This window comes from Zootoca vivipara, chromosome 13 (assembly GCF_963506605.1).
Source record: "Zootoca vivipara chromosome 13, rZooViv1.1, whole genome shotgun sequence".
Classification (NCBI taxonomy): Eukaryota; Metazoa; Chordata; class Lepidosauria; order Squamata; family Lacertidae; genus Zootoca; species Zootoca vivipara.
This window is the reverse complement of record NC_083288.1, coordinates 40,167,862-40,189,743: the sequence shown is the minus strand read 5'-3', so window position 1 is coordinate 40,189,743 and position 21,882 is coordinate 40,167,862. Positions and strand designations below refer to the sequence as shown.

The 21,882-nt window shown below is 49.3% G+C and overlaps 1 protein-coding gene across 1 annotated transcript; it reads left to right on the top strand.

Annotated features, from left to right (window-relative positions):
- Positions 1-1,370: 1,370 nt before the first annotated feature.
- ORAI3 (ORAI calcium release-activated calcium modulator 3) lies at positions 1,371-14,959 on the top strand. Its single transcript, XM_035135941.2, has 2 exons — positions 1,371-2,031; positions 14,116-14,959. Exons 1-2 carry the CDS (start codon positions 1,777-1,779, stop codon positions 14,707-14,709), a joined length of 849 nt encoding a protein of 282 aa, XP_034991832.2. The 5' UTR covers positions 1,371-1,776; the 3' UTR covers positions 14,710-14,959.
- The last annotated feature ends 6,923 nt before the right edge of the window (positions 14,960-21,882 follow it).

Sequence of the window (21,882 nt, the reverse complement as noted above, 5' to 3'; positions counted from 1 at the left end):
CCTAGCTAGCAGGACCCAGTGGTCAGGGATGATGGGAACTGTAGTCCCAAAACATCTGGAGGGCTGAATTTGCCTATGCCTGATCCTATGCAGGAATAGGCAGCTGTCCCATCCGGGGATCAAACCTCGGCGCTCTAGCAATCTGGGCTGTCCAGGCTGCTCATATACATCAGGTGCTTTTATTATTATTAGATTTATATACTGCCCTTCATCAAAAGATCTCAGGGTGGGTTAGAGTGGTTTTTCTCAGGGTGTGAAGATGAAGAAGCGAAGCTCTTGGCAGGATTCCCTTCTCTGCACGTGGATTGAAAATTAAAATATAATGGAGATACACACACAACTTTGTGCTTTATATCACCTCTCTTTTTTATTCTCTTTTTTCTCTTCTCTTTCCCCCCCTCTTTCCCTCATTTATTTTTCTTCTGTATTTTTAATTTTAATTTTATTTAGACTAGTTGGGTTTTTATTGTATCGCACGTTGAAAACTCTTAATGAAATTGATTAACAGAAAGATCTCAGGGCAGTTCACGAGATAAAAAAAAATACATGATATAAAAGCACGAACAGTTAAAACAGAAACAAAAAAGCAATAACCCACCCAAACACATTTAAAATGCTGTAGAATATTAATCAGCCAAAGGCTGTACTCTCATATTCTGAATCACAAAACTCTTTTCTTTCTTTCTTTCCCTGGTTTATTATGTTCATATCGCAACCTTCCTCCCAAAGGGGCCCAAGGTGGCAAACAACGTGATTAAACATCTTAAAACGTATTTTTAAGTTCCAATACAGACGCAGACGCCGGATCTCCAAAGGCAGGTTGAGAAAAAAGGAAGGTCTTTGGGAGCGGATTGTCAGCCTGTGGATCACGGCTTGAGCAGGTTCCCTGGATCCCTTTTACTGCCCCTTCCGATAAGCGAGTTGCACGGAGCTCCAAGGGGCTTACTTCTGAGTAATCCTGCACAGGGCCTGCGCCGTGACACTCTCCGCCCCGGACGGTCCCGCTTCCTGCAGACCAGGCTCCGCTTCGCAATGCTGAGTCTCACCGCGCCTCTCCTACCTCGCAGGGCTGTTGGGAGGATAAAATCGAGGCGGCGGCGGGAGCCACGTTCGCGAAAAGGAAACGGATCTTTGCCGCGTCGCTACTTCCCCTTTAAAAGCGGCCAAAGCAAACTCCTGTTTCTCTTTCTTCCTCCCTCCCTCTCTTTCCCCGCCCTCCTTCCCTCCCTAACTCCCCCCCTCCTCCCTTCGCGCCCGCCTTCTCAAGCCCAGCCCCGCCGCCCGAGCGAATCGCAACTTTCTTCGCCCCGGCGCGGCGTCGGATCCGCGTTCTCTCCCGCCAACGGTGCTTCCCCTCCTCTGTTCCCCGACGCCCCTCTTTTCTGCCCTCCTTCCCACCCACCCCTCCCCGCCTCCTCCTTTTTAGCTTCGCGGGTCTCGCCGCGCCCCCACTTCCCGCTGCCCCCTCTCCCCAATTTGAGGAGGGCGCCTCCCCCACACTTTCCTTTCCGGTCGCCCCCTCCAACCTATGACCGGCTAAACACCTGGCCGTTACTTTCTCCCCGCTCTCCCCCCCCCCCCCGCTTATCCCATCTCCTCTGTGGGTTCCGCCCCCCATCCCTATTTGCATCTATTCCCTCCTCGCAGCACCTCGGAGTTTGCCCGCCCCTTCCAGCCCCCCAACTTCTGCCCCCTCGGCCAGCGTTGCTGCTGCTGCTGCTGCTGCTTGTCCCTCCGCGCCGCGCCCGGCCCCGCTGCCCTCTTCCTCCGGGACTGATGAAGGCGGCCGGCGGCTCCGAGGGGGCGGACGGCGACGGGGCGGACGGCGAGCGGGAGCCGTTGAACCCCGAGGCCTCGGAGACGCTGGGCGTCTCGGCCACGTACCGCGAGTTCGTCCGTCGGAGCTACCTAGAGCTCATGAGCGCCAACCAGCACTCGCTGCATGCGCTCAATTGGCGCCGCCTCTACCTCAGCCGGGCCAAGCTCAAGGCGTCCAGCCGCACCTCGGCGCTGCTCTCCGGCTTCGCCATGGTAAGGAGAGACCCCTGGGTTTGGGAAGGATGGAGCCCGCCCGGGGGGTTCCCACCCAGCCTCCCCCAGGTCCCCCGGGGCGCCCTCCTCCTACACAAACGAGGTTTTGGTCTGGCAGCGCCCGTCCCGCCCAGGGCTGGTGGGAGCCACCGTCCAGAGCACATGGAGGGCGCCAGGTTGGCGAAGGCTACTCTGATATTCCTTGGCGCGGGTTGGACTAGATGACCCTCGGGTTCCCTTCCAACTCTACACTGCTGTGTTTCTAACAAGGGTTTCCCAAACTTGGCTGTTTTTGGGAATTGTAGTCCCCAAACAGCTGGAGACCCAGGTTTGGGAAACCGTTGTAACTGTGCTTCTCCACTCCACCCCACCCCACCCCGGCCAAGAATTAACCCAGACCTGCTGATCCACTGGCCATAATTCTTCCTAACTGGGTGCATCCCTTACATTGCCCAGAGAACACAGAAGCAGCAGCTCTTGTTCCATGGATGTAACCACTAGGCACTGTGCTCAGTTTCTAAAGAACTTATGGGCCCTGCTGCCTTTTCACACCCTGCTAAGCCTGCTTACGGTTTTCTCCTCCAAGGAGAACCTGGACACCTCACTGCACTAACCACTGGTCATTGCTTCCCTTGTCCCAGATAATCCTAGTATACACTAACTATTGCAGACTCCGATCTCCTGTCTCACTCCCTAGCTTGTGAGGTGCTTCCCAAAGTTATGAAAAGAGCCCAGGAGTTTTGACCAAAATCTCCTTTTTTAAAAAGGATGTTGTAAAGCAGGATCAGGTCTTTCCAGAGCGGTTCCATGCAGGACACATGAGGACTGGCATGGGAGTTGGAGCAGAGAAGTTAGGTGTGGTCGCTCCATTATGGTAGATTCTTCTCTCTCTCTCTCTCTCCCTCTCTCTCATCCTCACTTATTCTTTCCAAAATATGGTGGAAAGCTTGAGATGGTTTCACCTTAGTGGCCCTTCTGTGTGGCTGTATTTCAGCTGCAGTGAGCATGTAGGAACAGGGCCCGATCCTTGCAAGAGAAGACAGATTCGGGAGTGCTGACTTGCCGCTGAGCTAAAAAAACTAAGCCACCAGCTGGGGAATTTGATGTTGATTTGGAGAGAGACCTCAAAACCGTCTGGCCTCTTCTCCCTCCAAACAGATATGCAAACCACCCCAAAGAGTCTTGTGGCATTTTAAAGGCCAGAGCTTTTGTTGTGCCACATGTTTCTGTGGACCAGTAGTCCCTTCCAGATATTGGGTGGTGGTTGGTTCCCCCCCCCCCCGTTTTTTGTTTTGCAAGTGCATATATGCCATGGATGCAATGACGGCACATTAGTGATGGGTTTAAACTGTAGTGCCCACGCTTCTTTCTGCTTCATTATTGCCATCTGGAGGTGCATTCTGATGCTATGGTACAAAAAAATCCAACCCGAACATTTTTGGAATAAAAAAAAAAGAAAATACAGGATTTCATCAGGAAGTTGTGGGACATTTACTGACTTGAAATGAAGCAGTATGTCCGCCTTGGAATGCACCCCGGATGTTCGAAGGGGCCCTAGGTGCACCTGTTTGTGTCCACAATCGCTTATGCCACAATAAGGCAGTCTTTTGATGTGCTCAAGAATTTGGTGTGTGCTGCAATGTGACTGGAATTCAGATCCTGGGTGTCTTGGAAAGGGATCTGTCTTTCCCACATACTTTGAAAATATTCTCTGGACTTGGATTTATGTTCGTTGTCATGCGAGGCTCTCTCTGCGTTTTGGAGCCATCTTGAGCCTCCCTCTCTCAGTTCTTCTCCACAACTCTTATTTGCTCGTAGGGCTTAACCTCAGAACGCCAGGGATTCTGCCATGCATCAGAAGGAGAGAGGGTGTCTGAGCATGCACAGAGAACCCCTCAGTCCAAGTTAACCACCAAATTGTGGTTCCCTCGCAGTTCATTGAATGCTTAGAATTGCCACCTTTGACCCCAGCATATTGTGTAAAATAATTCCCATTTCGGTGGTAGCTCGGTTTTCGAACGTCTCCGTTGACAAACATTTCGGAACTCAAATGGTCTTCCGGAACGGATTATGTTCGAAAACCGAGGTACTACTGTACTTTTTTAAAAAAACATTACACATCCCACATTTTCTTCCCAAGAGCCCGGGCTAGGATGCAGGGTTTTCCTTCCCAACCCGTTTTATGTTCACAACAACCCTGTGAGGTGGGTTAGGCTTCGAGAGAGTGACTGGCTCAGAGTCACCTTGCAGGGCTGAGTGGGGAATTGAACCCTGCTCTCCTAAGAAGAGCCCTGCGGCAGGATCGGGCCAGAGGCCCATCTGAGTCCATCATTCTGTTCAGACAGTGGCCAACCAGACACTGCCTATGTGAAACCCACAAGCAGGAGGCATGACTCCAGTTGTCAGGCCGGCCCTACCATTAGGCAGAGTGAAGCGGCTGCTTTTTGGGTGCTGTGGAAGGTTTCTTGTTACTGTATTTTGCAGCCAGGAAAGAAGAGAAGCACTTGTGGGCTTTTCTGTCTCCGACAAGCCTGACCAGCTGTGTACCTGAATCTGTGTGTGGGTGCCACCCTACATCAAACTGTCTTGGGGCCCATAGCCCACTTGCCAGTCCACATTGCCAGTGCCTCAAAAATTAGAGGCGGAGCTGGGTTCAAAACTTGCTCTGCAATTCCTAATGGTCATTATACAGCCCTTGTTGTTTTTATTATTTATAAGCACCTACAAATTGGCTCCAAATGAGCATACGCAGTGAATTCAGCTTGGAGAGTGGAGTGCTGTGCATTGCATTTTCTCAAAGCATCCTTCTTTGATTTTTTTTTACCTTGCCCTTGTCCTCCTCCCGCCGCCACCAGAATAATATATATATGTTTAACAGAGAGCAGGATTGCTTGGAAGCTTCTTAAGAGACACACTGAGTGTGTAACAAATGTCTTACTAATTCCAGACAGAACTCCCAGATATGAGAAATGCCCTAATGGGTGAAGTCAGCCTGGGGATATTTGCTTACAGGCAAACGAGTGCCTTGGCCAATATTTCAGCCTGCTGATTGCCAAAACAAAAGCATCTAGAAAAGAGGCAGGCAAGGTTGGTGGAAGAGGGAAACGGGACAGGAAATTAAAATGAAATTACACAGATGGACAACTATGTGGGGCGGCGGGGGGGGGGGGGGACATCTAAAGGAAGATGCCCATGTAATTTGGTTTTAAAATGTGCAAGTTCAGGCTGCTCTTTGCAACCCAAAAACTTGCATACTTTTTTTTTAAAAAAAAACTTTCTGGTGACTCGAAACTCTCGTTTGCTTCCCCTTTTCTCCCTTTCACATGGATTCTCCTGGAATTAAGCATCTCAAATGTGGTTTAAACTTCCGCTTTGGGGTGTTTCGTAAGTGGGGCATACGAAAGGACTCAACCATGTGGAAAGTGAGCAAAACGGCACCACCATTTGGGTAGAGTTTAACTTTCTGGTTTTACCAGAAAGAAGGATGCAAAGTTGGACAAATATCGCATGTGTGTGTATTTAATGTTTGTTTGTGTTTAAAAAACAAAAACAGCATGCAGTTTAAAGATCCTCCTTTCATTGATATGCTGCCCTTATGAAAATAATTGCTTCTGGTCAGAAGGGAATTACACTTAGCAGCAATGTGTTTTTAGGTCCCTTAGGAAAAAAACGCAAAAACAACCCTTGTTAAACTCCTTTTCCAAAGGAAAGGCACTGCAGGGTGAGAGAAAGGCGTTCTACCTGGGACTGGAAGCGCTTGGCTTAAGATGCCGCCATTCTTCAATAGCAGTGGTTGTAAATACAGTCTGTATAGTTGGGGACTCGCAACAAAATGTTGCAGCGTGAAGTGCTTCTGATCCAAAGCCACTCACACACAGTTAGCATTCTGTGTCTACTACTTGGCATGATCAGCCCTCACCCTCTCAAGATCCCCACCCCAACTGACTTTCTTAGAAAGCTGCTGACGTCTCGCTCTTGTGGGTGGCTGGTTAAGCAGCGACACACACAGCCTGAACATCGGAAATAGAAGGACTGAGCAGGATGGTGGTGATATGGGGATGATTACACACGCGCGTGCTGTATCTGATGCAAGTTTCCGCATTTAAAACCATGCTGTTGGCATAAGCGGTTCTTGCATGGACCCAGCCATGGACGATTTTCCTCTGCTTTCTTTTCTTCCTGTGATCCCGGGCCGCCCATCCTATCCAGCAGATTCCAGCCTTCTCCCACCTTAGGTAAACTTTCTTTCAAGAGCGCCACACCCTATATCCTGTAGGCTCCTGCTTGCAATCCAAAACCCAGCAGCATCTGGGGGGGGGGAAGGGGGGGAGACCAACTAGCTCCTTTTAAAGCAGGAATGTCCAACTCCCAATAGACTGCAATCTACTCACAGTATTAAAAAACTGGCAGTGATCTACCCATTGTTAAAAAAAAACTAGCAGTGATCTACCCAAAGCTTTTGAGCTTTTTTGGGAAGCAAAAGTTGTGGAGCTTTTTGGAGAAAGGCAAAGTTGTGGAGCTTTTTTAGAAAGCCAAAGTTGTGGGGTTTTTTTGTTTTTTGTTTTGCTTTTTTCTAAGGAGATTGCTGGGGGGCCAGAGATCAACCAGGTTTTACCAGGAACACCCTGTGATCTACCAGTAGATCACGATCTACCTGTTGGACACGACTGAAATTTAAAGAAATCCTCACTGGAATATCAGTGCACAAAATGTTTGCATACGTATCTGTGCTTGAGGATGTGTGTTTATTCATTCCTTGTCCTTCCGTTTTGAGCCCTGGTCCCTGTGTGACCATCAGTCCTATCAACCATCACCAAATTCTCCCCCCCCCCCCAGTAGACCACCTTATCTCTTGCCTTTTTCAGTTGTCGTTAATAAGGCTATTGTAAGTACGGCACATCGTACGTTCTCCTTTACAGCAACCCTGTGAGGTGGCAGGGCAGCATTATGGCATCTGTGTAAATAACCCCACGAAAGTCTGTTGCTTTGTGGGTGGGGAAGAGACTGTGGCCGAAGGGCAGAGCCTCTTGCTCTGCAAGCAGAACCTCCAGCATCTCCAGGGAGCTTGCTTATGCCTGCCCATCAGCCTCAGTACTGTTTACACTGACTGGCAGCTTCTCTCCAAAAATTCTGGCTGACATTTCTCCCAGTCCTGTCTGGAGGAGCCGGGGATTGAACCCAGTGCCTCCTTGGCACGCTCTGCCACTGAGCTACAGCCCTACTGCTTCGCTATAGGGCTGTAATATGACCCCCATATTTTGCCTGAATGAATGGGCAAATAGCACAGATGGCTTGAACTGAGGTAGGTAGTTAACTGATACCCAAGGCGAAATTGGCTGCATGGATTTTTAACGCAGCTGAATCCCAGGCGTGTCTACTGTACTTGGAAATAAAATCCTGAGTCCCAAGGGGCTTATTTTCCCATTACCCATTGCAAGCGTAGATGTGAAGGCTGCTCCCATTTCTCCTCCATCTGTTCCTTCCTATTGTGGTTGCCCTAGCCTGTGGTCCTTTGCCCTGGCCCCAAATTGGCCCGTTTTAAAAAGGTGCACTGCCGTCACTTTCTCTACCTGCGTTAAGGTGCTGGACTTTACAAACTGCGGAGGTTTGGACTTTTCTAATCCCCACTTAGGCGCAAAGCTGACCTCCAGATAGCCGTTCCAGGCCCAACCCACCTTGCAGGGTTGTCGCAGGAGTATAGGAGCAGGGGTGTGGGGCCGACGTACCCGAGCCGCCCCAGGCTCCCTTGAAAGGAAGGTGGGCTTGAAAGGGAGAAATCGCAGCACAGGCCTGGCACATTTAGATTCCCTGCCTCTTTGGCCAGCCAGGTCCCAAGGCAAAACTGCATTCCGCACGGCGTGATCTCATTTGCTTGTAACCAAAGCAACAAGGGGAGCTTAGTCAGGGAAGGGAGGATCTAAGAAGGGAGACCGGCTGCAAAGCCTATTTCAGGACCAGTTTTTTGGGGTGGGGGAGCTTGTGAAATGCAACCCGAAGAGGGCTCTTCTCTGACGGGAGCGCCATTTGGTTTGGGGGTGGCGGCGTGGGGTGGGCGGATTGGAAATGGAAGGCTGGTGGCTATGATGCTTGAGCTTTGAGGTGTAGAAGTCTTAAGTTCGAATCTCGCCTCTGCTTAGGCAAGCTGCCACAGTCCCTCACCCCCTGCCCTGTAATATGATTGGCCGGGGGGAGAGCGGGGAAGGTCACTGGCTTACCTCGCATGGTTGTCGTAAGGATCCCCGTGAGGCCCTCTGAGTGCACCCAGAGCGTCCTCTGTACTGCTTTGTTTATGAACGGGGACTTTCTCCCTTAGGGGGGCTGAATTGCTGGTTTAAGGTCACCTGGAAATTGTGGGTCACGGCAGAACCGCCTTCGAGCCCTAGAAAGTCTGTTTTCAAGCCTCGGCCCTGCAGCAGGCGAAATCGTATGGGAGCAGAGTGCCTCTGGGCACATGCAGAGAGGAGTTCTCCTTCAATGGACAAAGCGCAGGCAGTTCCCACGTACTTCCAGGCATGCCTGTGGCCTGCACCTCACATTTTTTGAAGCAATTTGGGGGGCTTCTAGCCTAGTCTTGCTTGGGAGACGGTGTGTGACCCTGGTGAGTGTGCCTTGCACACATAATTTGCCTCAGAGGCGCACAAACATTTTTGGCTTGGGCTTCCCAGGAACGATGGCGAGGCAAATGTGCATTGGGGGCTCTCTGCTTTTTTTTGTTTGTGAGTTTCCTAGAGCTTGTGAACAGGGCGGCTGCTGGCAGGAGGCCCTCGCTGGGCTGCAGGAGCCAAGAGTTGGCTTGGTCAAAATCCCTCAGTGACCCTTTGTACCTGACTGAGCCGATATTCTGGGTTTCTCGGCCAGTCGCTCTCAAAAGGGACCTCCCGACGAGGCTCAGAGCGGGTGTGGGGAACTCTGGCCACGAGCTTTGTCATTTGGCCCACTCTTAAAGCAGGAAATCCTGGGGGCCAAAGGGCAGCGGGGGTGTGGTGTAGTAGTGGTTAGAGCAGGGAGCTGCGTGAGGGAGCCTCCTTTCCTCCCCTCCAAGCAATGCACAACATTTCCTGCAGATCGAGCCATAGCTTTCTTCTGGGCCTAGGGCAGGGGTAGCCCATGGTGCTGGACTACAATTCCCATCACCCCCCAACTTTGTGCAGATGGGAGTTGGGCGAGGGCCCATCGACATCTGGAGGTTGCCGTGTTGAATATCCCTTAGCCATACCTCTCTTGTCAGTCTTCCTCACTCTGCACGTGGGAGGCACCCTGCATATGCTCAGAGGCACTTGATAGGTTCCAAGGCTGAGTAGGCCACAGCTGCTGCCACCTAGCCAGCAGTCCTGTGGCCCCCGAAGCTAACATGCGTCTATTGGGTTTTTTTCGGTTTTGCATAGCATTTAATACTCAATTATTAAGACGCCGTAATGTGTTTCCAGCGGGTGGGGGGAGACGTTGAGATGAGGATCTCTTTCCTTAGTCAGTGGTTCTCAAAGGAGGGGGGGTGAAAGTCAAGGACAATCAAAGAAACATTTCAACATTTCCGTGCAGTATAGTATCAAAATAAATTTTTTTTTGGGGGGGGGATATATAGTCGTACCTTGGATTCTGAACGCCCTGGACGTTTTGGCTCCCAAATGCCACAAACCCGGAAGTGATTGTTCCTGTTTGTGAACGTTCTTTTGGAACCCGAATGTCTGGCGGGGCTTCTGATTGGCTACAGGAGCTTCCTGCAGCCAATCAGAAGCTACAATTTGGTTTTCGAACGTTTTGGAAGTCGAACGGACTTCCGGAATGGATTCCGTTTGACTTCCAAGGTACAACTGTATAGCCAGAAACTACCCACGCGCCTCTTCAAGAGCAATTGGCTATTCTTCCACAGTTCTCCGCTGCATATTGCTGTGAACAGGGATTTTCAAGTCTGACAAATATGAAAGATCAGAAAAGAGAATGGCTTCTTTGTGTTGATGAGGAAACGAGAATGGGAGTCTCATATTAGACCTCATATAAATGAGATTACCCGACAAAAGCAAGCTCACACCTCTCACTGAGCTTGTATACATACTTAAAGTACAAATGTAAGAGGCTCGTTCATAATTATATTTTGGCAGTGATCCAGGTTCTTTTGTAGCAGCCTCGTTTTATACTTTATGATCATATTGTGTTCTCCGTTAAGACCAAGCACTGCTAGGAGTTGCTTCCTTTTGTTTTCCAGTGTCTGTCTTATTAATAAAAAAATCGGGGCGACGTGAGCACCTTTTTATTCTGAATGTGTGCACATGCTCTTGAGTCACTGCACCTTTTTGGGGCCAGGATGTCTGAGAAGAAAATAGAGCCTGGCCGTTGTAGGGCCAGGCCTTGCAGGAGCAGACTGCAATGGGTGTGTGTGAGTGTGTGTTGAACCCTGGCTGTGGGTCCCCGCCACCCCTTCCCCCCTGACTTTCCAATTCCTTCCATTCATTCCCTGTCACCTCCAGCTGAGTCTGTGGCACGTGCTGCCTCGTAGGGCCCTTGCCAGCCAGCTGTCATCACTCGGTTTAATGTGGCCCACTTTCTGAAAATAAGCCCTCGGCCGCCACTGCCTCCCTCCCAACGTAACTTGACTCAGGGCTTCGAGGTCGGAGGGGGTTAGTTTGCGGTGACGCAGCAGCCCCTCTTGGGTTTTCTAAGGCCACGCTTCAGTTTGTTCGGAGGGGCTCCCTAACCCCATCCCTTGGGGGGGGGGGGCTTCTTAAACCTCTTGCTCCTGCTTTGCTTCCCAGGCTGTGGGAAACTCTCTTGCTGTGGGTTAAATCCTTCCTTCCTTTGCCATCCCCCCCCACCTCTCTCTCCTCTGCCCCCCCAAACCAATCCCCATCCCCATTCTCTGGGGAAACGGCCAAGGCCCTGGCATCCTAGCCAGAGCTGGAGCTGTGAACTAATGGGAATATGGGACACACACACACACACACCATCCCTGTAAAGGGTCCCGGTGTCAAGCTGGGGTTTAGCAAGAATGTCGCTTCTAAGGGCAGCCATGATGGGTCTCTGCCTCAGCCGCTGAATTTTGTGTGTGTTGCCGTGGGGAATGGCACCAAAGGCCATTCATTTTCCAGTTGCTTTCTGCCTTTCCTCCCAGAAGCTCAAGGCAGGGTAGGTGGCCCTCCTGCAAGCCGCCTCTTTGTTTCCTCACAACGCTCCCGTGAGGGAGAGCTGGCGACATGCCTACCCAATGAGCTATGTGGGGATTTGAACTCTGGTCTCCCAGATCCTAGTCCCTAGTTCAGCTGCTACACCACACTGGCTCTCTTTGAAAGCACCACGTGGGAGCTGCAGAGATACTGGAGGAGCTGCTCCACCCACTCCCCAGATATCTGTGGGGCAAGCCATATTAGTCCCATATCAAGTCACTGCCCCAAACAGCCACGTTCAGTTGAAAACTAGAGGCACCGATCACACATTTGTGGGGCCACGACTCCTTGGCCTGTCTTCCCACATCGGGATAATAATGCTGGAATTAGGAGGCTGTGGTTCTGAGAATTACTAAGCTATCTCTTTGGAAGTGCTTTGTGCATGTACAGAAACACTATAGCGGCACATATTTTTGCTGTGGCGCTTGCCTCAAGTTGACAAATGACCCTTTATGTCCCTGCCATGACTCTGGCTGTTTCTAGACTGGGCAACCAGTAAGTGTGTGGAAACCGCAGACAGATTGGTAGAAAGCGGAGAGTTTATTTCAGGGGTTAACTGGAAAGCGGGGTGCAGCCTCTGGGTGGGGTGCTTTGCAAATTCCTCTCAGAATCTGACACAGGAGTGGCTGGATTTGCTCCGTGCTTTAGGAGTGCCTGTTTCTCTTCACTCGTGCTCTGTTTTATTTTGGAAACTAAAACCCCTGATAGGAAGACGCTGCAGCCTGGATGCTCCCTCATCTCCCAAAGAAACTCAGTCTGCTATCCTAAACACAAGAGCAAGTCCCTTTGAACTCAGCAGGGCTTAACCTCTGAGAAAACCTGCCTGGTTTTTCTGGGCCTAAGCCAACACGCAGACTGCTTAGCACAGGGGTAGCCAGCATGGGCCTCTCCGACTCCCATCAGCCCCAGTTGTGATGACAGCAACCACTTCTTCTTCTTCTTCTTCTTCTTCTTCTTCTTCTTCTTCTTCTTCTTCTTCTTCTCAAATACAGTGGTACCTCGACTTACGAAGGCGATCCGTTCTGTGGCGCTCTTCGTAAGTTGAAACCTTCGGATGTCGAAGCATCCATTTTGCGCATGCTCGAAGCGCGATTTTGCGCTTCTGTGCATGTGCAGACCGTGCATGCCGCTTCTGCGCAGGCGCAGAACGCGCACACGGCGAAAATACTTCTGGGTTTGCCGACTTCGGAAGTCGAAACCTTTGGAAGTCAAGGCATTTGGGTGTCGAGGTACCACTGTACAGTCATACCTCGGTTTAAGTTCGCTTCGGTTTGAGTACTTTCAGTTTAAGTACTCCGCGGACCCGTCTGGAACGGATTAATCCACTTTCCATTACTTTCAATGGGAAAGATCGCTTCAGGTTAAGTACGCTTCAGGTTAAGCACAGACTTCTGGAACCAATTGTGTACTTAAACCAAGGTACCACTGTATATATAACGTCCTATACCTGGAGGTCTCAGTGTGGTTCACAGAAAAGATCACAATATATAAAATAAAAATAAAAATAATAACGCACTAACACCCCCCACAAAAGAGCCGCATTTTAAAAGGGTATAGGTCAACCAAAGGCCTGGTTTAAAAGGAACACCTTTGCCTGGTGCCTAAAGGTGTGTAATGAAGGTACTAGGCGAACTTCCCTTGGAAGAACATTCCACAGACGGAGAGCCACTGCAGAGAAGGCCCTGTTATTGTGTTGCCACCCTCTGGACCTCTTGAGGAGGAGGCACACAAAGGAAGGCCTCAGAAGGTGATCTTGGGGTCTGGTTAGGTTCATATGGAATGATGCTGTCCTTGAGGTATTGCGGTCCTGAGCCATTTCAGGCTTTACAGGTCAAAACCAGCACTTTGAATTGGGCCCGGAAACTAATTGGTATCCAGTGCAGTCGGACCAGGATGAGTGTAATATGCTCAAACCATCTTGCTCTGGTGAGCAACCTGGCCATTGAATTCTGCACTAGATGAAGTTCCCAAACCGTCTTCAGAGGCAGCCCTACGTATAACGCATTGCAGTAATCTAACCTTGAGGATAACAGAGCATAGGCAACGGTAGTTAGGCTATCCCTGTCCGGATAGGGGTGTAGCTGGGCCACCTGCCAAAGCTGATGGAAGGCACTCCGGGCCATTGAAGCCGCCTGAGCCTCGAGTGACTGCAAAGGATCCAGGAGTACCCCCAAGCTATGGACCTGCTCCTTCAGAGAAAGTGTTTTTTAAGGTGCCATTGAGTAGTAATAATAATAATAATAATAATAATAATAATAATTTATTTATTTATACCCCGCCCAATCTGGCTGGGTTTCCCCAGCCACTCTGGGCGGCTTCCAACAGAACATTAAAATACAATAATCTATTATACATTAAGGTAAAGGTAAAGGGACCCCTGACCATTAGGTCCAGTCGTGACCGACTCTGGGGTTGTGCGCTCATCTCGCGTTATTGGCCGAGGGAGCCGGCGTACAGCTTCCAGGTCATGTGGCCAGCATGACAAAGCCGCTTCTGGTGAACCAGAGCAGCACACGGAAACGCCATTTACCTTCCTGCTGTATTTATCTACTTGCACTTTGATGTGCTTTCGAACTGCTAGGTTGGCAGGAGCTGGGACCGAGCAAAGGGAGCTCACCCTGTCGCGGGGATTCGAACCGCCGACCTTCTGATCAGCAAGTCCCTAGGCTCTGTGGTTTAACGCACAGCGTCACCTGTGTCCATTAAAAGCTTCCCTAAATAGGGAAACATTAAAAATAAATCAAAAATAGGGAAACATTAAAAGCTTCCCTAAATAGAGCTGCCTTCTGAAAGCTTAAATATCTGAGTTTCTAACACTGTTCTGAGTGTGACTGGCATTGGCCCTAGCCTATTTGCTATCAGATCTTAATTTTGCGTGTATCTCTGTGTGTGTGTGTGTGTCCGTGTGTCCTTTCTCCCCCCCTAGGTTGCCATGGTCGAGGTGCAACTGGAGGATTACGACTACCCCCGGGAGCTGCTGGTGGCGTTCAGTGCCTGCACTACGGTGCTGGTGGCTGTCCACCTCTTTGCCCTCATGGTCAGCACCTGCATCCTGCCCAACATCGAGGCCGTCAGCAATATCCACAACCTCAACTCAGTCAACGAGTCCCCCCACGAGCGCATGCACCGCTACATCGAGCTGGCCTGGGGCTTCTCCACAGCCTTGGGGATCTTCCTTTTTCTCACCGAGGTGGTGCTGATCTGCTGGGTCAAGTTCCTGCCCGTCGGAAGCGCCGCTGCTGCCGCTCGGAAATGCTGTGTCCCCCCGCCGGCCCCTTCCGGCGGCAACGCCACCGCCCCGGCCCCGACTTCGGCCTCCCCGGACAACTCTGGGTGGAATGCCGCCATGGCTTCCACCATCATTATGGTCCCGGTGGGCGTGGTCTTCATCATCTTCGCGTTGCATTTCTACCGCTCGCTAGTGGGACACAAAACGGACCGGCACCAGCAGGAGCTAGAGGAACTCAACCAGATCAAGTACCAGCTCGACGGAGAAGCCACGGCGCTGCAGGTGGTGTGAAGCTTGTGGCTGACGGCTCCTGGGACGGTTGTTTTTTCCAGGAGAGGAGGGACTGCCTTGCAGACATCCCATATACCGCTCGGTTGGGGGGACCGCGAAGTCGCTGGCACAGTTGGAACTTTATCAAAAGTGGCTGTGACCTCTCCCCTATTTTTATTTTTTTGCTTTTTTGGAAGGCGTTCCTTCCGCCCGCAACCTTTATAACAAAATTGTTTCGTGTCCCCCGGAAAAAATAAAAAGGAAAAGGGTATATGAACGCAGAAGGATTTCTTGAAACGGAAAAGGAGCCGCAAACTTGAATTCCCTGCCCAAATTCCCGCTGCCCAATGGAGTTTTCAGGATGCACTGAAATGTTTACCGAACGTGGCCTTTGAGTAAAGAGACGGCACTTGCCCCTTGGGAGAAGGGTGGCGGCTTTGCTTATTTGGTTGCAGTTTGTTTTCTTGTGGCTTTGTTCGCTTTTGCAGTCCCCTGCAAAACCAGAGAGAAAGGTGTCACTCAAAACGAGCTGGGATTTTTAAAAAATGGGTAGGTGGGTCTGAACGAGTCAACCTGCCTTGCAATTTCTTCCTCCTCACCCCAGGAGGAATATCTCTATGGCAGGGATGGAGAACCTCTGGCCCTGGGTTCAAGTCCAGGCCTCTCTTTCTGGCCCCCAGGGGGCTGTCTGTAGGCCACTCCCCCTGTTCCCAGACCACATTCCTCATTGGTCCTGCTTCCCATCTTCCTTGAGTGTTCTTGCCTGGCTGGAATGTGCCCTTGAAATCTGACGAAGATTCTTCCTTTCCTGGGCAGACATGTGAGTGCATGGACAGCCATCGGCCTACTTTATGAAGGTAGAAATTCAGAGCCTGCCCACTTTTGCCCCACGTACCACTAGCATGTAGGCCCCAGAAAGTTGGCTAGACTAAACAGGGAAACTATTTTAGTCCACTAGTTGCTGGTGTTCCCTGTAAGACCTCTGAACTTAAGGAACCAATCTCTGGCTGGCAGTCCTGAGAAGAGTTGGGAGCCCAATAACATTGCGGAAGTCACATGTTTTCCAGCCCTGCCCGGTCTGTTGGTTGCCACTGCTAGCCGCCCTGTTGTTTTCCATCAGCACCACCGCAGGCTGTGTGCCTCTGAACTGGCTGGCCGAGGGCTGGACCAGCTCTGGAAGTGGGGGTTGCTAAGCAACGGCAACATCTTCCCTTCCTCCCAGTGCTGGAAAGAAAGCTAGGTGGGGGGGATGCAGCCTAATGGCGGCAGTGAACCACTCGGTTCCTGAGGTAAGAGAAAGGATGTGGACAGTTTTAGCAGAGTGGTGTGTGTTTTGTGCGCAAATGAAAGAGAAACACGCACACACTGTCCCTGGTCCCAGGCAGCAATTTCTAGAGAAACCCTGGCTTTCCAGATATTGAGCAAGGGAATGTTTTCAAAATGACTCATTCCCTTGGGTGGTGTTGAAGATCGGTTCTTTTTCTCTATAGAAGGACAGTTTATCCTCTGCTGCTGGGCTTGAAGGGAAATGGTATATTTTTGTTGGACGAGGAGGAAGCGGACGACTTGAAGGAATATCTGAAACTGAAACACCCACAGCTGCTGGTGTTCTTTTCCCCCGCTTCTTCTTTTTTGGGGGGGGAGGAGGGTGTTATCCATTGTGTTCCTACAAAACGCCCCTTGCGTACAAGCAGACAGATCAGCGCTTTGTGTGTGAACTGTTCATCACGAGACCCCCCCCCCCACAGCAAATTATTTATGTGGCCCCGAATCACAAAGGTATCTAAATCCTTGTGATGGGAGCTTGTGGCCAAGGCGTTGAGCAATCTCCTGTTCCCACCGACATCCTGCTTGACCCAGCCTAGGCTGCGATCTTCAGAGGCCTGCTGTTATAATTTGGGGTGACCCCAGTGTCAGGAGCAGGGGGTAAATTTGGCCCAGCTTTGCAACTTTTCCCAGCAAGTTTTGAAAAAGGTGGTGGCAAGCCACTGAGTTGGCCCACATCTGTCTACATGTGCCTTTGAGTTCTCTTTGCTGGATCAGGCTAGAGGTTAGGTCTCCCTCATATACCCTCTTTGCCAAGGCCTGCCTTTCTCTGTTTTAAAATGAGGGTTTTAGCGGAGGCCTTTTTTGTTGCTATTTGGTTGTGGGGATGCCTTTTAAAAAATCTGTTTTATTTGTTGTGTCAGTGTTTAGCCTGTGTGTGTGTGTGTGTGTGTGTGTATTTCTGATCACCAGTTTTTTTAATCTGTGAAAGGGTATTTATATATTTGGCACCCATGACATTTTCTTAACAATCCCAGGCCCAATGAGGTCTGATAACCCTGCACTAGGTTAGGACGCAACTCGTTTTTTTATAGGCGGGATATTTAAAGCGAGACATTGCCTGATATGCATTCTTAAAAACAAACAAGGAAGTAAAGCAGCTGTAAGTTGCTTCTGGTTGAGCTAAGGAACTGCTGTTTCCTCCTCGGATGATCACCTGCTCAAAATCAGTCTTCCTGCCATCTGCTCCCCTCCCCTCCCCTCACAATGAGTTAAAAAGAGATATAGGGACCTACAGGAAAGTAGCTTTTGTGAGTGGGGGGGGGGAAAGAGTCAAGAGTTTTTGAATGGGCAAAGGAGGACTTTTTATTTAAAACACCTTTTCCTCCTCTCCATGTTCTCTACCGTTGCAGATGTTTTATTTATTTAATAATACGCCTTTTGGATGCGAGGGTGGGGGGCACACACCCATAGTTAAAAGCCGATTCACATTTCTAGTGAGCCGCTAAAGTTGTCGCAGATGAGTTAGCTCAGCAGAGGAGAAAAGGACTGATGGCAGTCAAGGGTATTGCTGATTATTTCCTGGCGCACAATGTTCATTTTATGTATGTATTTATTTTACAAGGCTTATACACCGCTTGACTGCAATAAAACCTCAAAGCAGTTTGCAAAAAAGAATAAAACGTTATTAGCAAACAGCGGTTAAAAACGACTATTAAAGCATTCAACAAACAATTAGCAATTAACAGGAAGCTAAAAACCAGATTAAAACACATGCCAGTATTACTACGTGTCTGGAGAGACTTGCCTAATCGGAAATGCCTAATATTCAGCACAGTAACGAGCGTTGATAATAGGCTATTTGAAAAAAAAAAATCCCGGCTAGCCAATGCGGTACCATCTTTCTTAGACTCTGGCTCCCATCAGCCCCAGCCAACATGCCTAATGGTCAGGAAATGATGGGAACTGGAGTCCCAATAACCATGGAGTCGGTGTTAAAAGCTTACTATTAGCCACACCAGTTCAGTAGCTTGTATGCCTCAAGACAGACATTGCCTTGGCTTTTAAGCATATTTAGCCACATGAGGCTGGTGGGGGGGGGTGTTTCACACATGGGGACAGAACACACTGTATGTCTCAATATGCACTTGACCATGTATTTCTGTTCCACTCTCCCCTTGGTGGAGCAAGGGAGACCAATTTCTGGCACTTTTTATTCTGTATATTTTTAAAATGAAAAATAAATCTTTTTTTTTAAGGAAAGAAAAAAAGCAAAAGTTGTCCAGGTTAACTTTATGGGAACTATCGATTGTGAGCCACAATTGGCCATTTTTCGTTTTCTTTGTTTGTATTTGTGTGTGTGTGTGTTGTTCTTCTAAGGAAGTGAGCAACATTTATTTCAAGCTGCGCTTCGGCACCATATATGTACTATTTCAGAAGGCAGAAATGTGTAAATATTCTTTCCCACGAAATAACATATGTACAAAAACATATCCCTGCAGGTTGAAAGCTAGGACAGAAAGGGATTTCCCAGCCTAGCCTTCAGCCTGGCCAGCTACTTTTCTATATGCAGGGATTTTGGTTACCTGTGGGAGCATTTGCCTGGCAAGTCGGCCCAATGGCTCCGTTGAGCCGAGATACCAACCTCAGTGACACTTCTACTCACTAGTTGGAAGGCATAAAGTACTTGTTCAGCACTGTTGGTGCTACTCAAAGTTGAGTAGTAGTGAAATTGCTGCTTGCAGCGAACGACTGTTGTTCTTAAGGTAGGTGCAAGCACACCTGTGGTAGGAATGCTCCCTGCCGAGTTTTGCTTGGAGCAGGTTCTGGACTCTGTTTTTAGAGTTTGTTATCCAATTGTGTATTTGCTCAAATTGTTTTTGGACCAGTTTTCTGTTTAGCATAGTGAATGCTAGCATTATGCTCAAAACAGGTCTAATCATATCTGATCAGGAGCTGTGTGCAACTCAGATACTTGCATATCCAAATATTTACCTACTGCATATGTGTAACCCCTGTTGTTCTTAAGAGATCAACAATTTTTTTAAAAAAATACCACTATATGGTTTCCTTTCAGCTGCCTTCTTGAAGTTAGTGGTTGCCTGACTTTCCATTTCTTTTTTTGAACCTAAGTTCTCTCTTCTTCTTTTATTTGCTCAAAGTGCTGTGTAATGCTGTGTGGTTTTGTTTTTTTTTAAAGTATGTCCCAATCTGTTAATGTTTGCCCCACGTTTCCTGCCATTGCCATTCCAGCCCACTTCTCCTTTCTCTAAACGTTTTGACTCTGTTCTAAAGAAATCACTCCGGATCTATACAAAACAGCAGAATTAGGTGGCAGAATGTGGAGCTGACAGAATGGACTTGCACTGCTGCAGACTGCAAGGGTGGAATTGGCATTTACCCTGCAGGTCTAGTTTCCTGCAGGTCTCATGAGGCTCATTTGAGTGTATATAGCCTTGTGTCTTCTGCAAGAGATTCTGCCAATCCAAACACCTCCCCACCAGCTGAGCACCGGGTGGTTTGTCACCTGATCTAACACAGGACGTACGGAACTGAGTTAAGGACCTCTGCATATCTTGATGATGAAGCGGCTGCATGAATAGAGAAAAGATATTCTCCCTCTCTCTCAAGAGTCCCGAGAACCTGGGGCGACCTAGCAAAGGTGAATATTTGTGGAGATTCAGCAAAGGCAACAGGAATTACTTTGCACAGTCGAATGATGGGCTTTGCTGTTGGAGCCAGGATGGTTTCAAATTGGATGGGCAACTGTGTTGAGATTCTTGCAGGGGGTTGAACTAGATGGGGAAGGTCGCTATTGAACTCGGGTTCTGTTGGCAATCTTCCCATAGGCAATGTGATGATGGTGCCAAGTGAGATGGGCCTCTGGCCTGAACCAGCAGAACTGCTCTTAGGTTTCCCATCTACTGGAAAGTACTGTTCCCAAAGACCTACAGTACTTGAAATGAGTGCAAGCAGTGGTGCAAGAGCATACATTTATTGTTGTTGTTGTTTAGTCGTGTCCGACTCTTCGTGACCCCATGGACCATAGCACGCCAGGCACTCCTGTCTTCCACTGCCTCCCGCAGTTTGGTCAAACTCATGTTCGTAGCTTCAAGAACACTGTCCAACCATCTCTTCCTCTGTCGTCCCCTTCTCCTTGTGCCCTCCATCTTTCACAACATCAGGGTCTTTTCCAAGGATTCTTCTCTTCTCATGAGGTGGCCAAAGTATTAGAGCCTCAGCTTCACGATCTGTCCTTCCAGTGAGCACCATAGCTGCCAAGTTTTCCCTTTTCTCACGAGGAAGCCTATTCAGCATAAGGGAATTTCCCTTAAAAAAAGGGAGAACTTGGCAGCTATGGTGAGCACTCAGGGCTGATTTCCTTAAGAATGGATAGGTTTGATCTTCTTGCAGTCCATGGGACTCTCAAGAGTCTCCTCCAGCACCATTTATTATTGCACTTATATTCTGCTCTTTCTTCCAAGGCGCTAACTCAGGGCAGTGTCTATGGTTCTTTTATCCTCACAACAACCCTGCGAAGTGGGTTAGGCCGAGAATGAGTGGCCCAAGATCACTCAAGGAGAGGGGATTTGGACCTGGGCACCCCTAGTCCTGCCCCGAGGACACATCCACACCAGACATGTCAAGCGCCTTTAGGTCACTTTTAACAGGCATGGCTTCCCCCAAAGTACAGTGGTACCTCGGTTTAAGAACAGTCCGGTTTAAGAACCATTTGGTTTACAAAGTCCGCAAAACCGGAAATAGTATCTTGGCTTGAGAACTTGACCTCGGTCTAAGAACGGAATCCGAATGGTGGAAGGGCACTGGCGATGGGAAGCCTCATTTGGGAAAGTGAGCCTCGGTTTAAGAACAGTTTTGGTTTGAGAATGGACTTCCGGAACGGATTAAGTTCATAAACCGAGGTACCCACTGTATCATGGAAACTGTAGTTTGCAGCTGTGGAGAGTTGCTAGGAGACTCCCATTCCCTTCTCAGAACTAGAATTCCCAGAAGGAATTCCTTGGGAAGGAAGGCTTGATTGTTAAACCACTCTGGGGACTGGTGTGCCCTTTCAAGCTGCAGAAATGCCTCCACAGCTGGCTCTCTTTTGCCTCTCCTCATTCCGTTCCTTGTTTTGGAACATTTCTCTCATCTTCTCTCTCTGGGGGGGGGGGGCTTTGACAACTCTTGATCTCGCAAGCGTCCTCTCCCTTCTGGACAAGAGCTGAACTATATATATAATCCCTTTTGAACGCTGGCTGTGCTCCCTGGTTGGTGAAATGTTTACGCTGTCTGGGAATACTCCTGGTCCCAGCTGGGGAAAAGCCAAGAAGGCCTGAGAAACGGAGAGAGAAGGTCAAAAGCAGCAGTGGGCTGAGACAGTGTCTCATTAATGTTCCAGGCTGGATGGGAGCAAGAACACAGGATGGCTGGGATTGAGACACACACACACACACACAAACACAAAAACAGTATTTACTGTATGTACCCTCCAAGGGTTGGAAGAGAAAAACAGGCAAGCTTCGGGCTTCCATGCAGGTTCCAAAGTACACACTTTTCATGTGTGTGGATGTAGCCAGAGCGGTATCAGGCCTAAGTAAACACCCATCCCAGAATCTTCACCCTGTTATCCTGGGATAGTGAACCTGCTGCCCTCCAGATGTGGAACGTCAATAATAATGGTGATGATGATTTATTACTGATAACCCCCCCCCCCAATCTGGCTGGGTTTCCCCAGCTACTCTAGTCAGCTTACAGCATATATTGAAACATAATAAAACACCAAACATTAAAAACTTCCCGATACAGGGCTGCCTTCAGATGTTTTCTAAAAGTTATGTAGTTCTTTATCTCCTTGACATCTGAAGGGAGGTGGTTCCACAGGGTGGGCGCCACTACCAAGAAGGCCCTCTGCCTAGTTCCCTGTAG

What these genes read in the sequence shown, in the direction of transcription:
- ORAI3 (XM_035135941.2), top strand. Translation starts at nt 1,777, where the DNA reads ATGAAGGCGGCCGGCGGCTCCGAGGGGGCGGACGGCGACGGGGCGGAC. An exon ending in TGCTCTCCGGCTTCGCCATG is followed by an intron (nt 2,032 to 14,115) that starts GTAAGGAGAGAC and finishes CTCCCCCCCTAG; the next exon opens with GTTGCCATGGTCGAGGTGCA.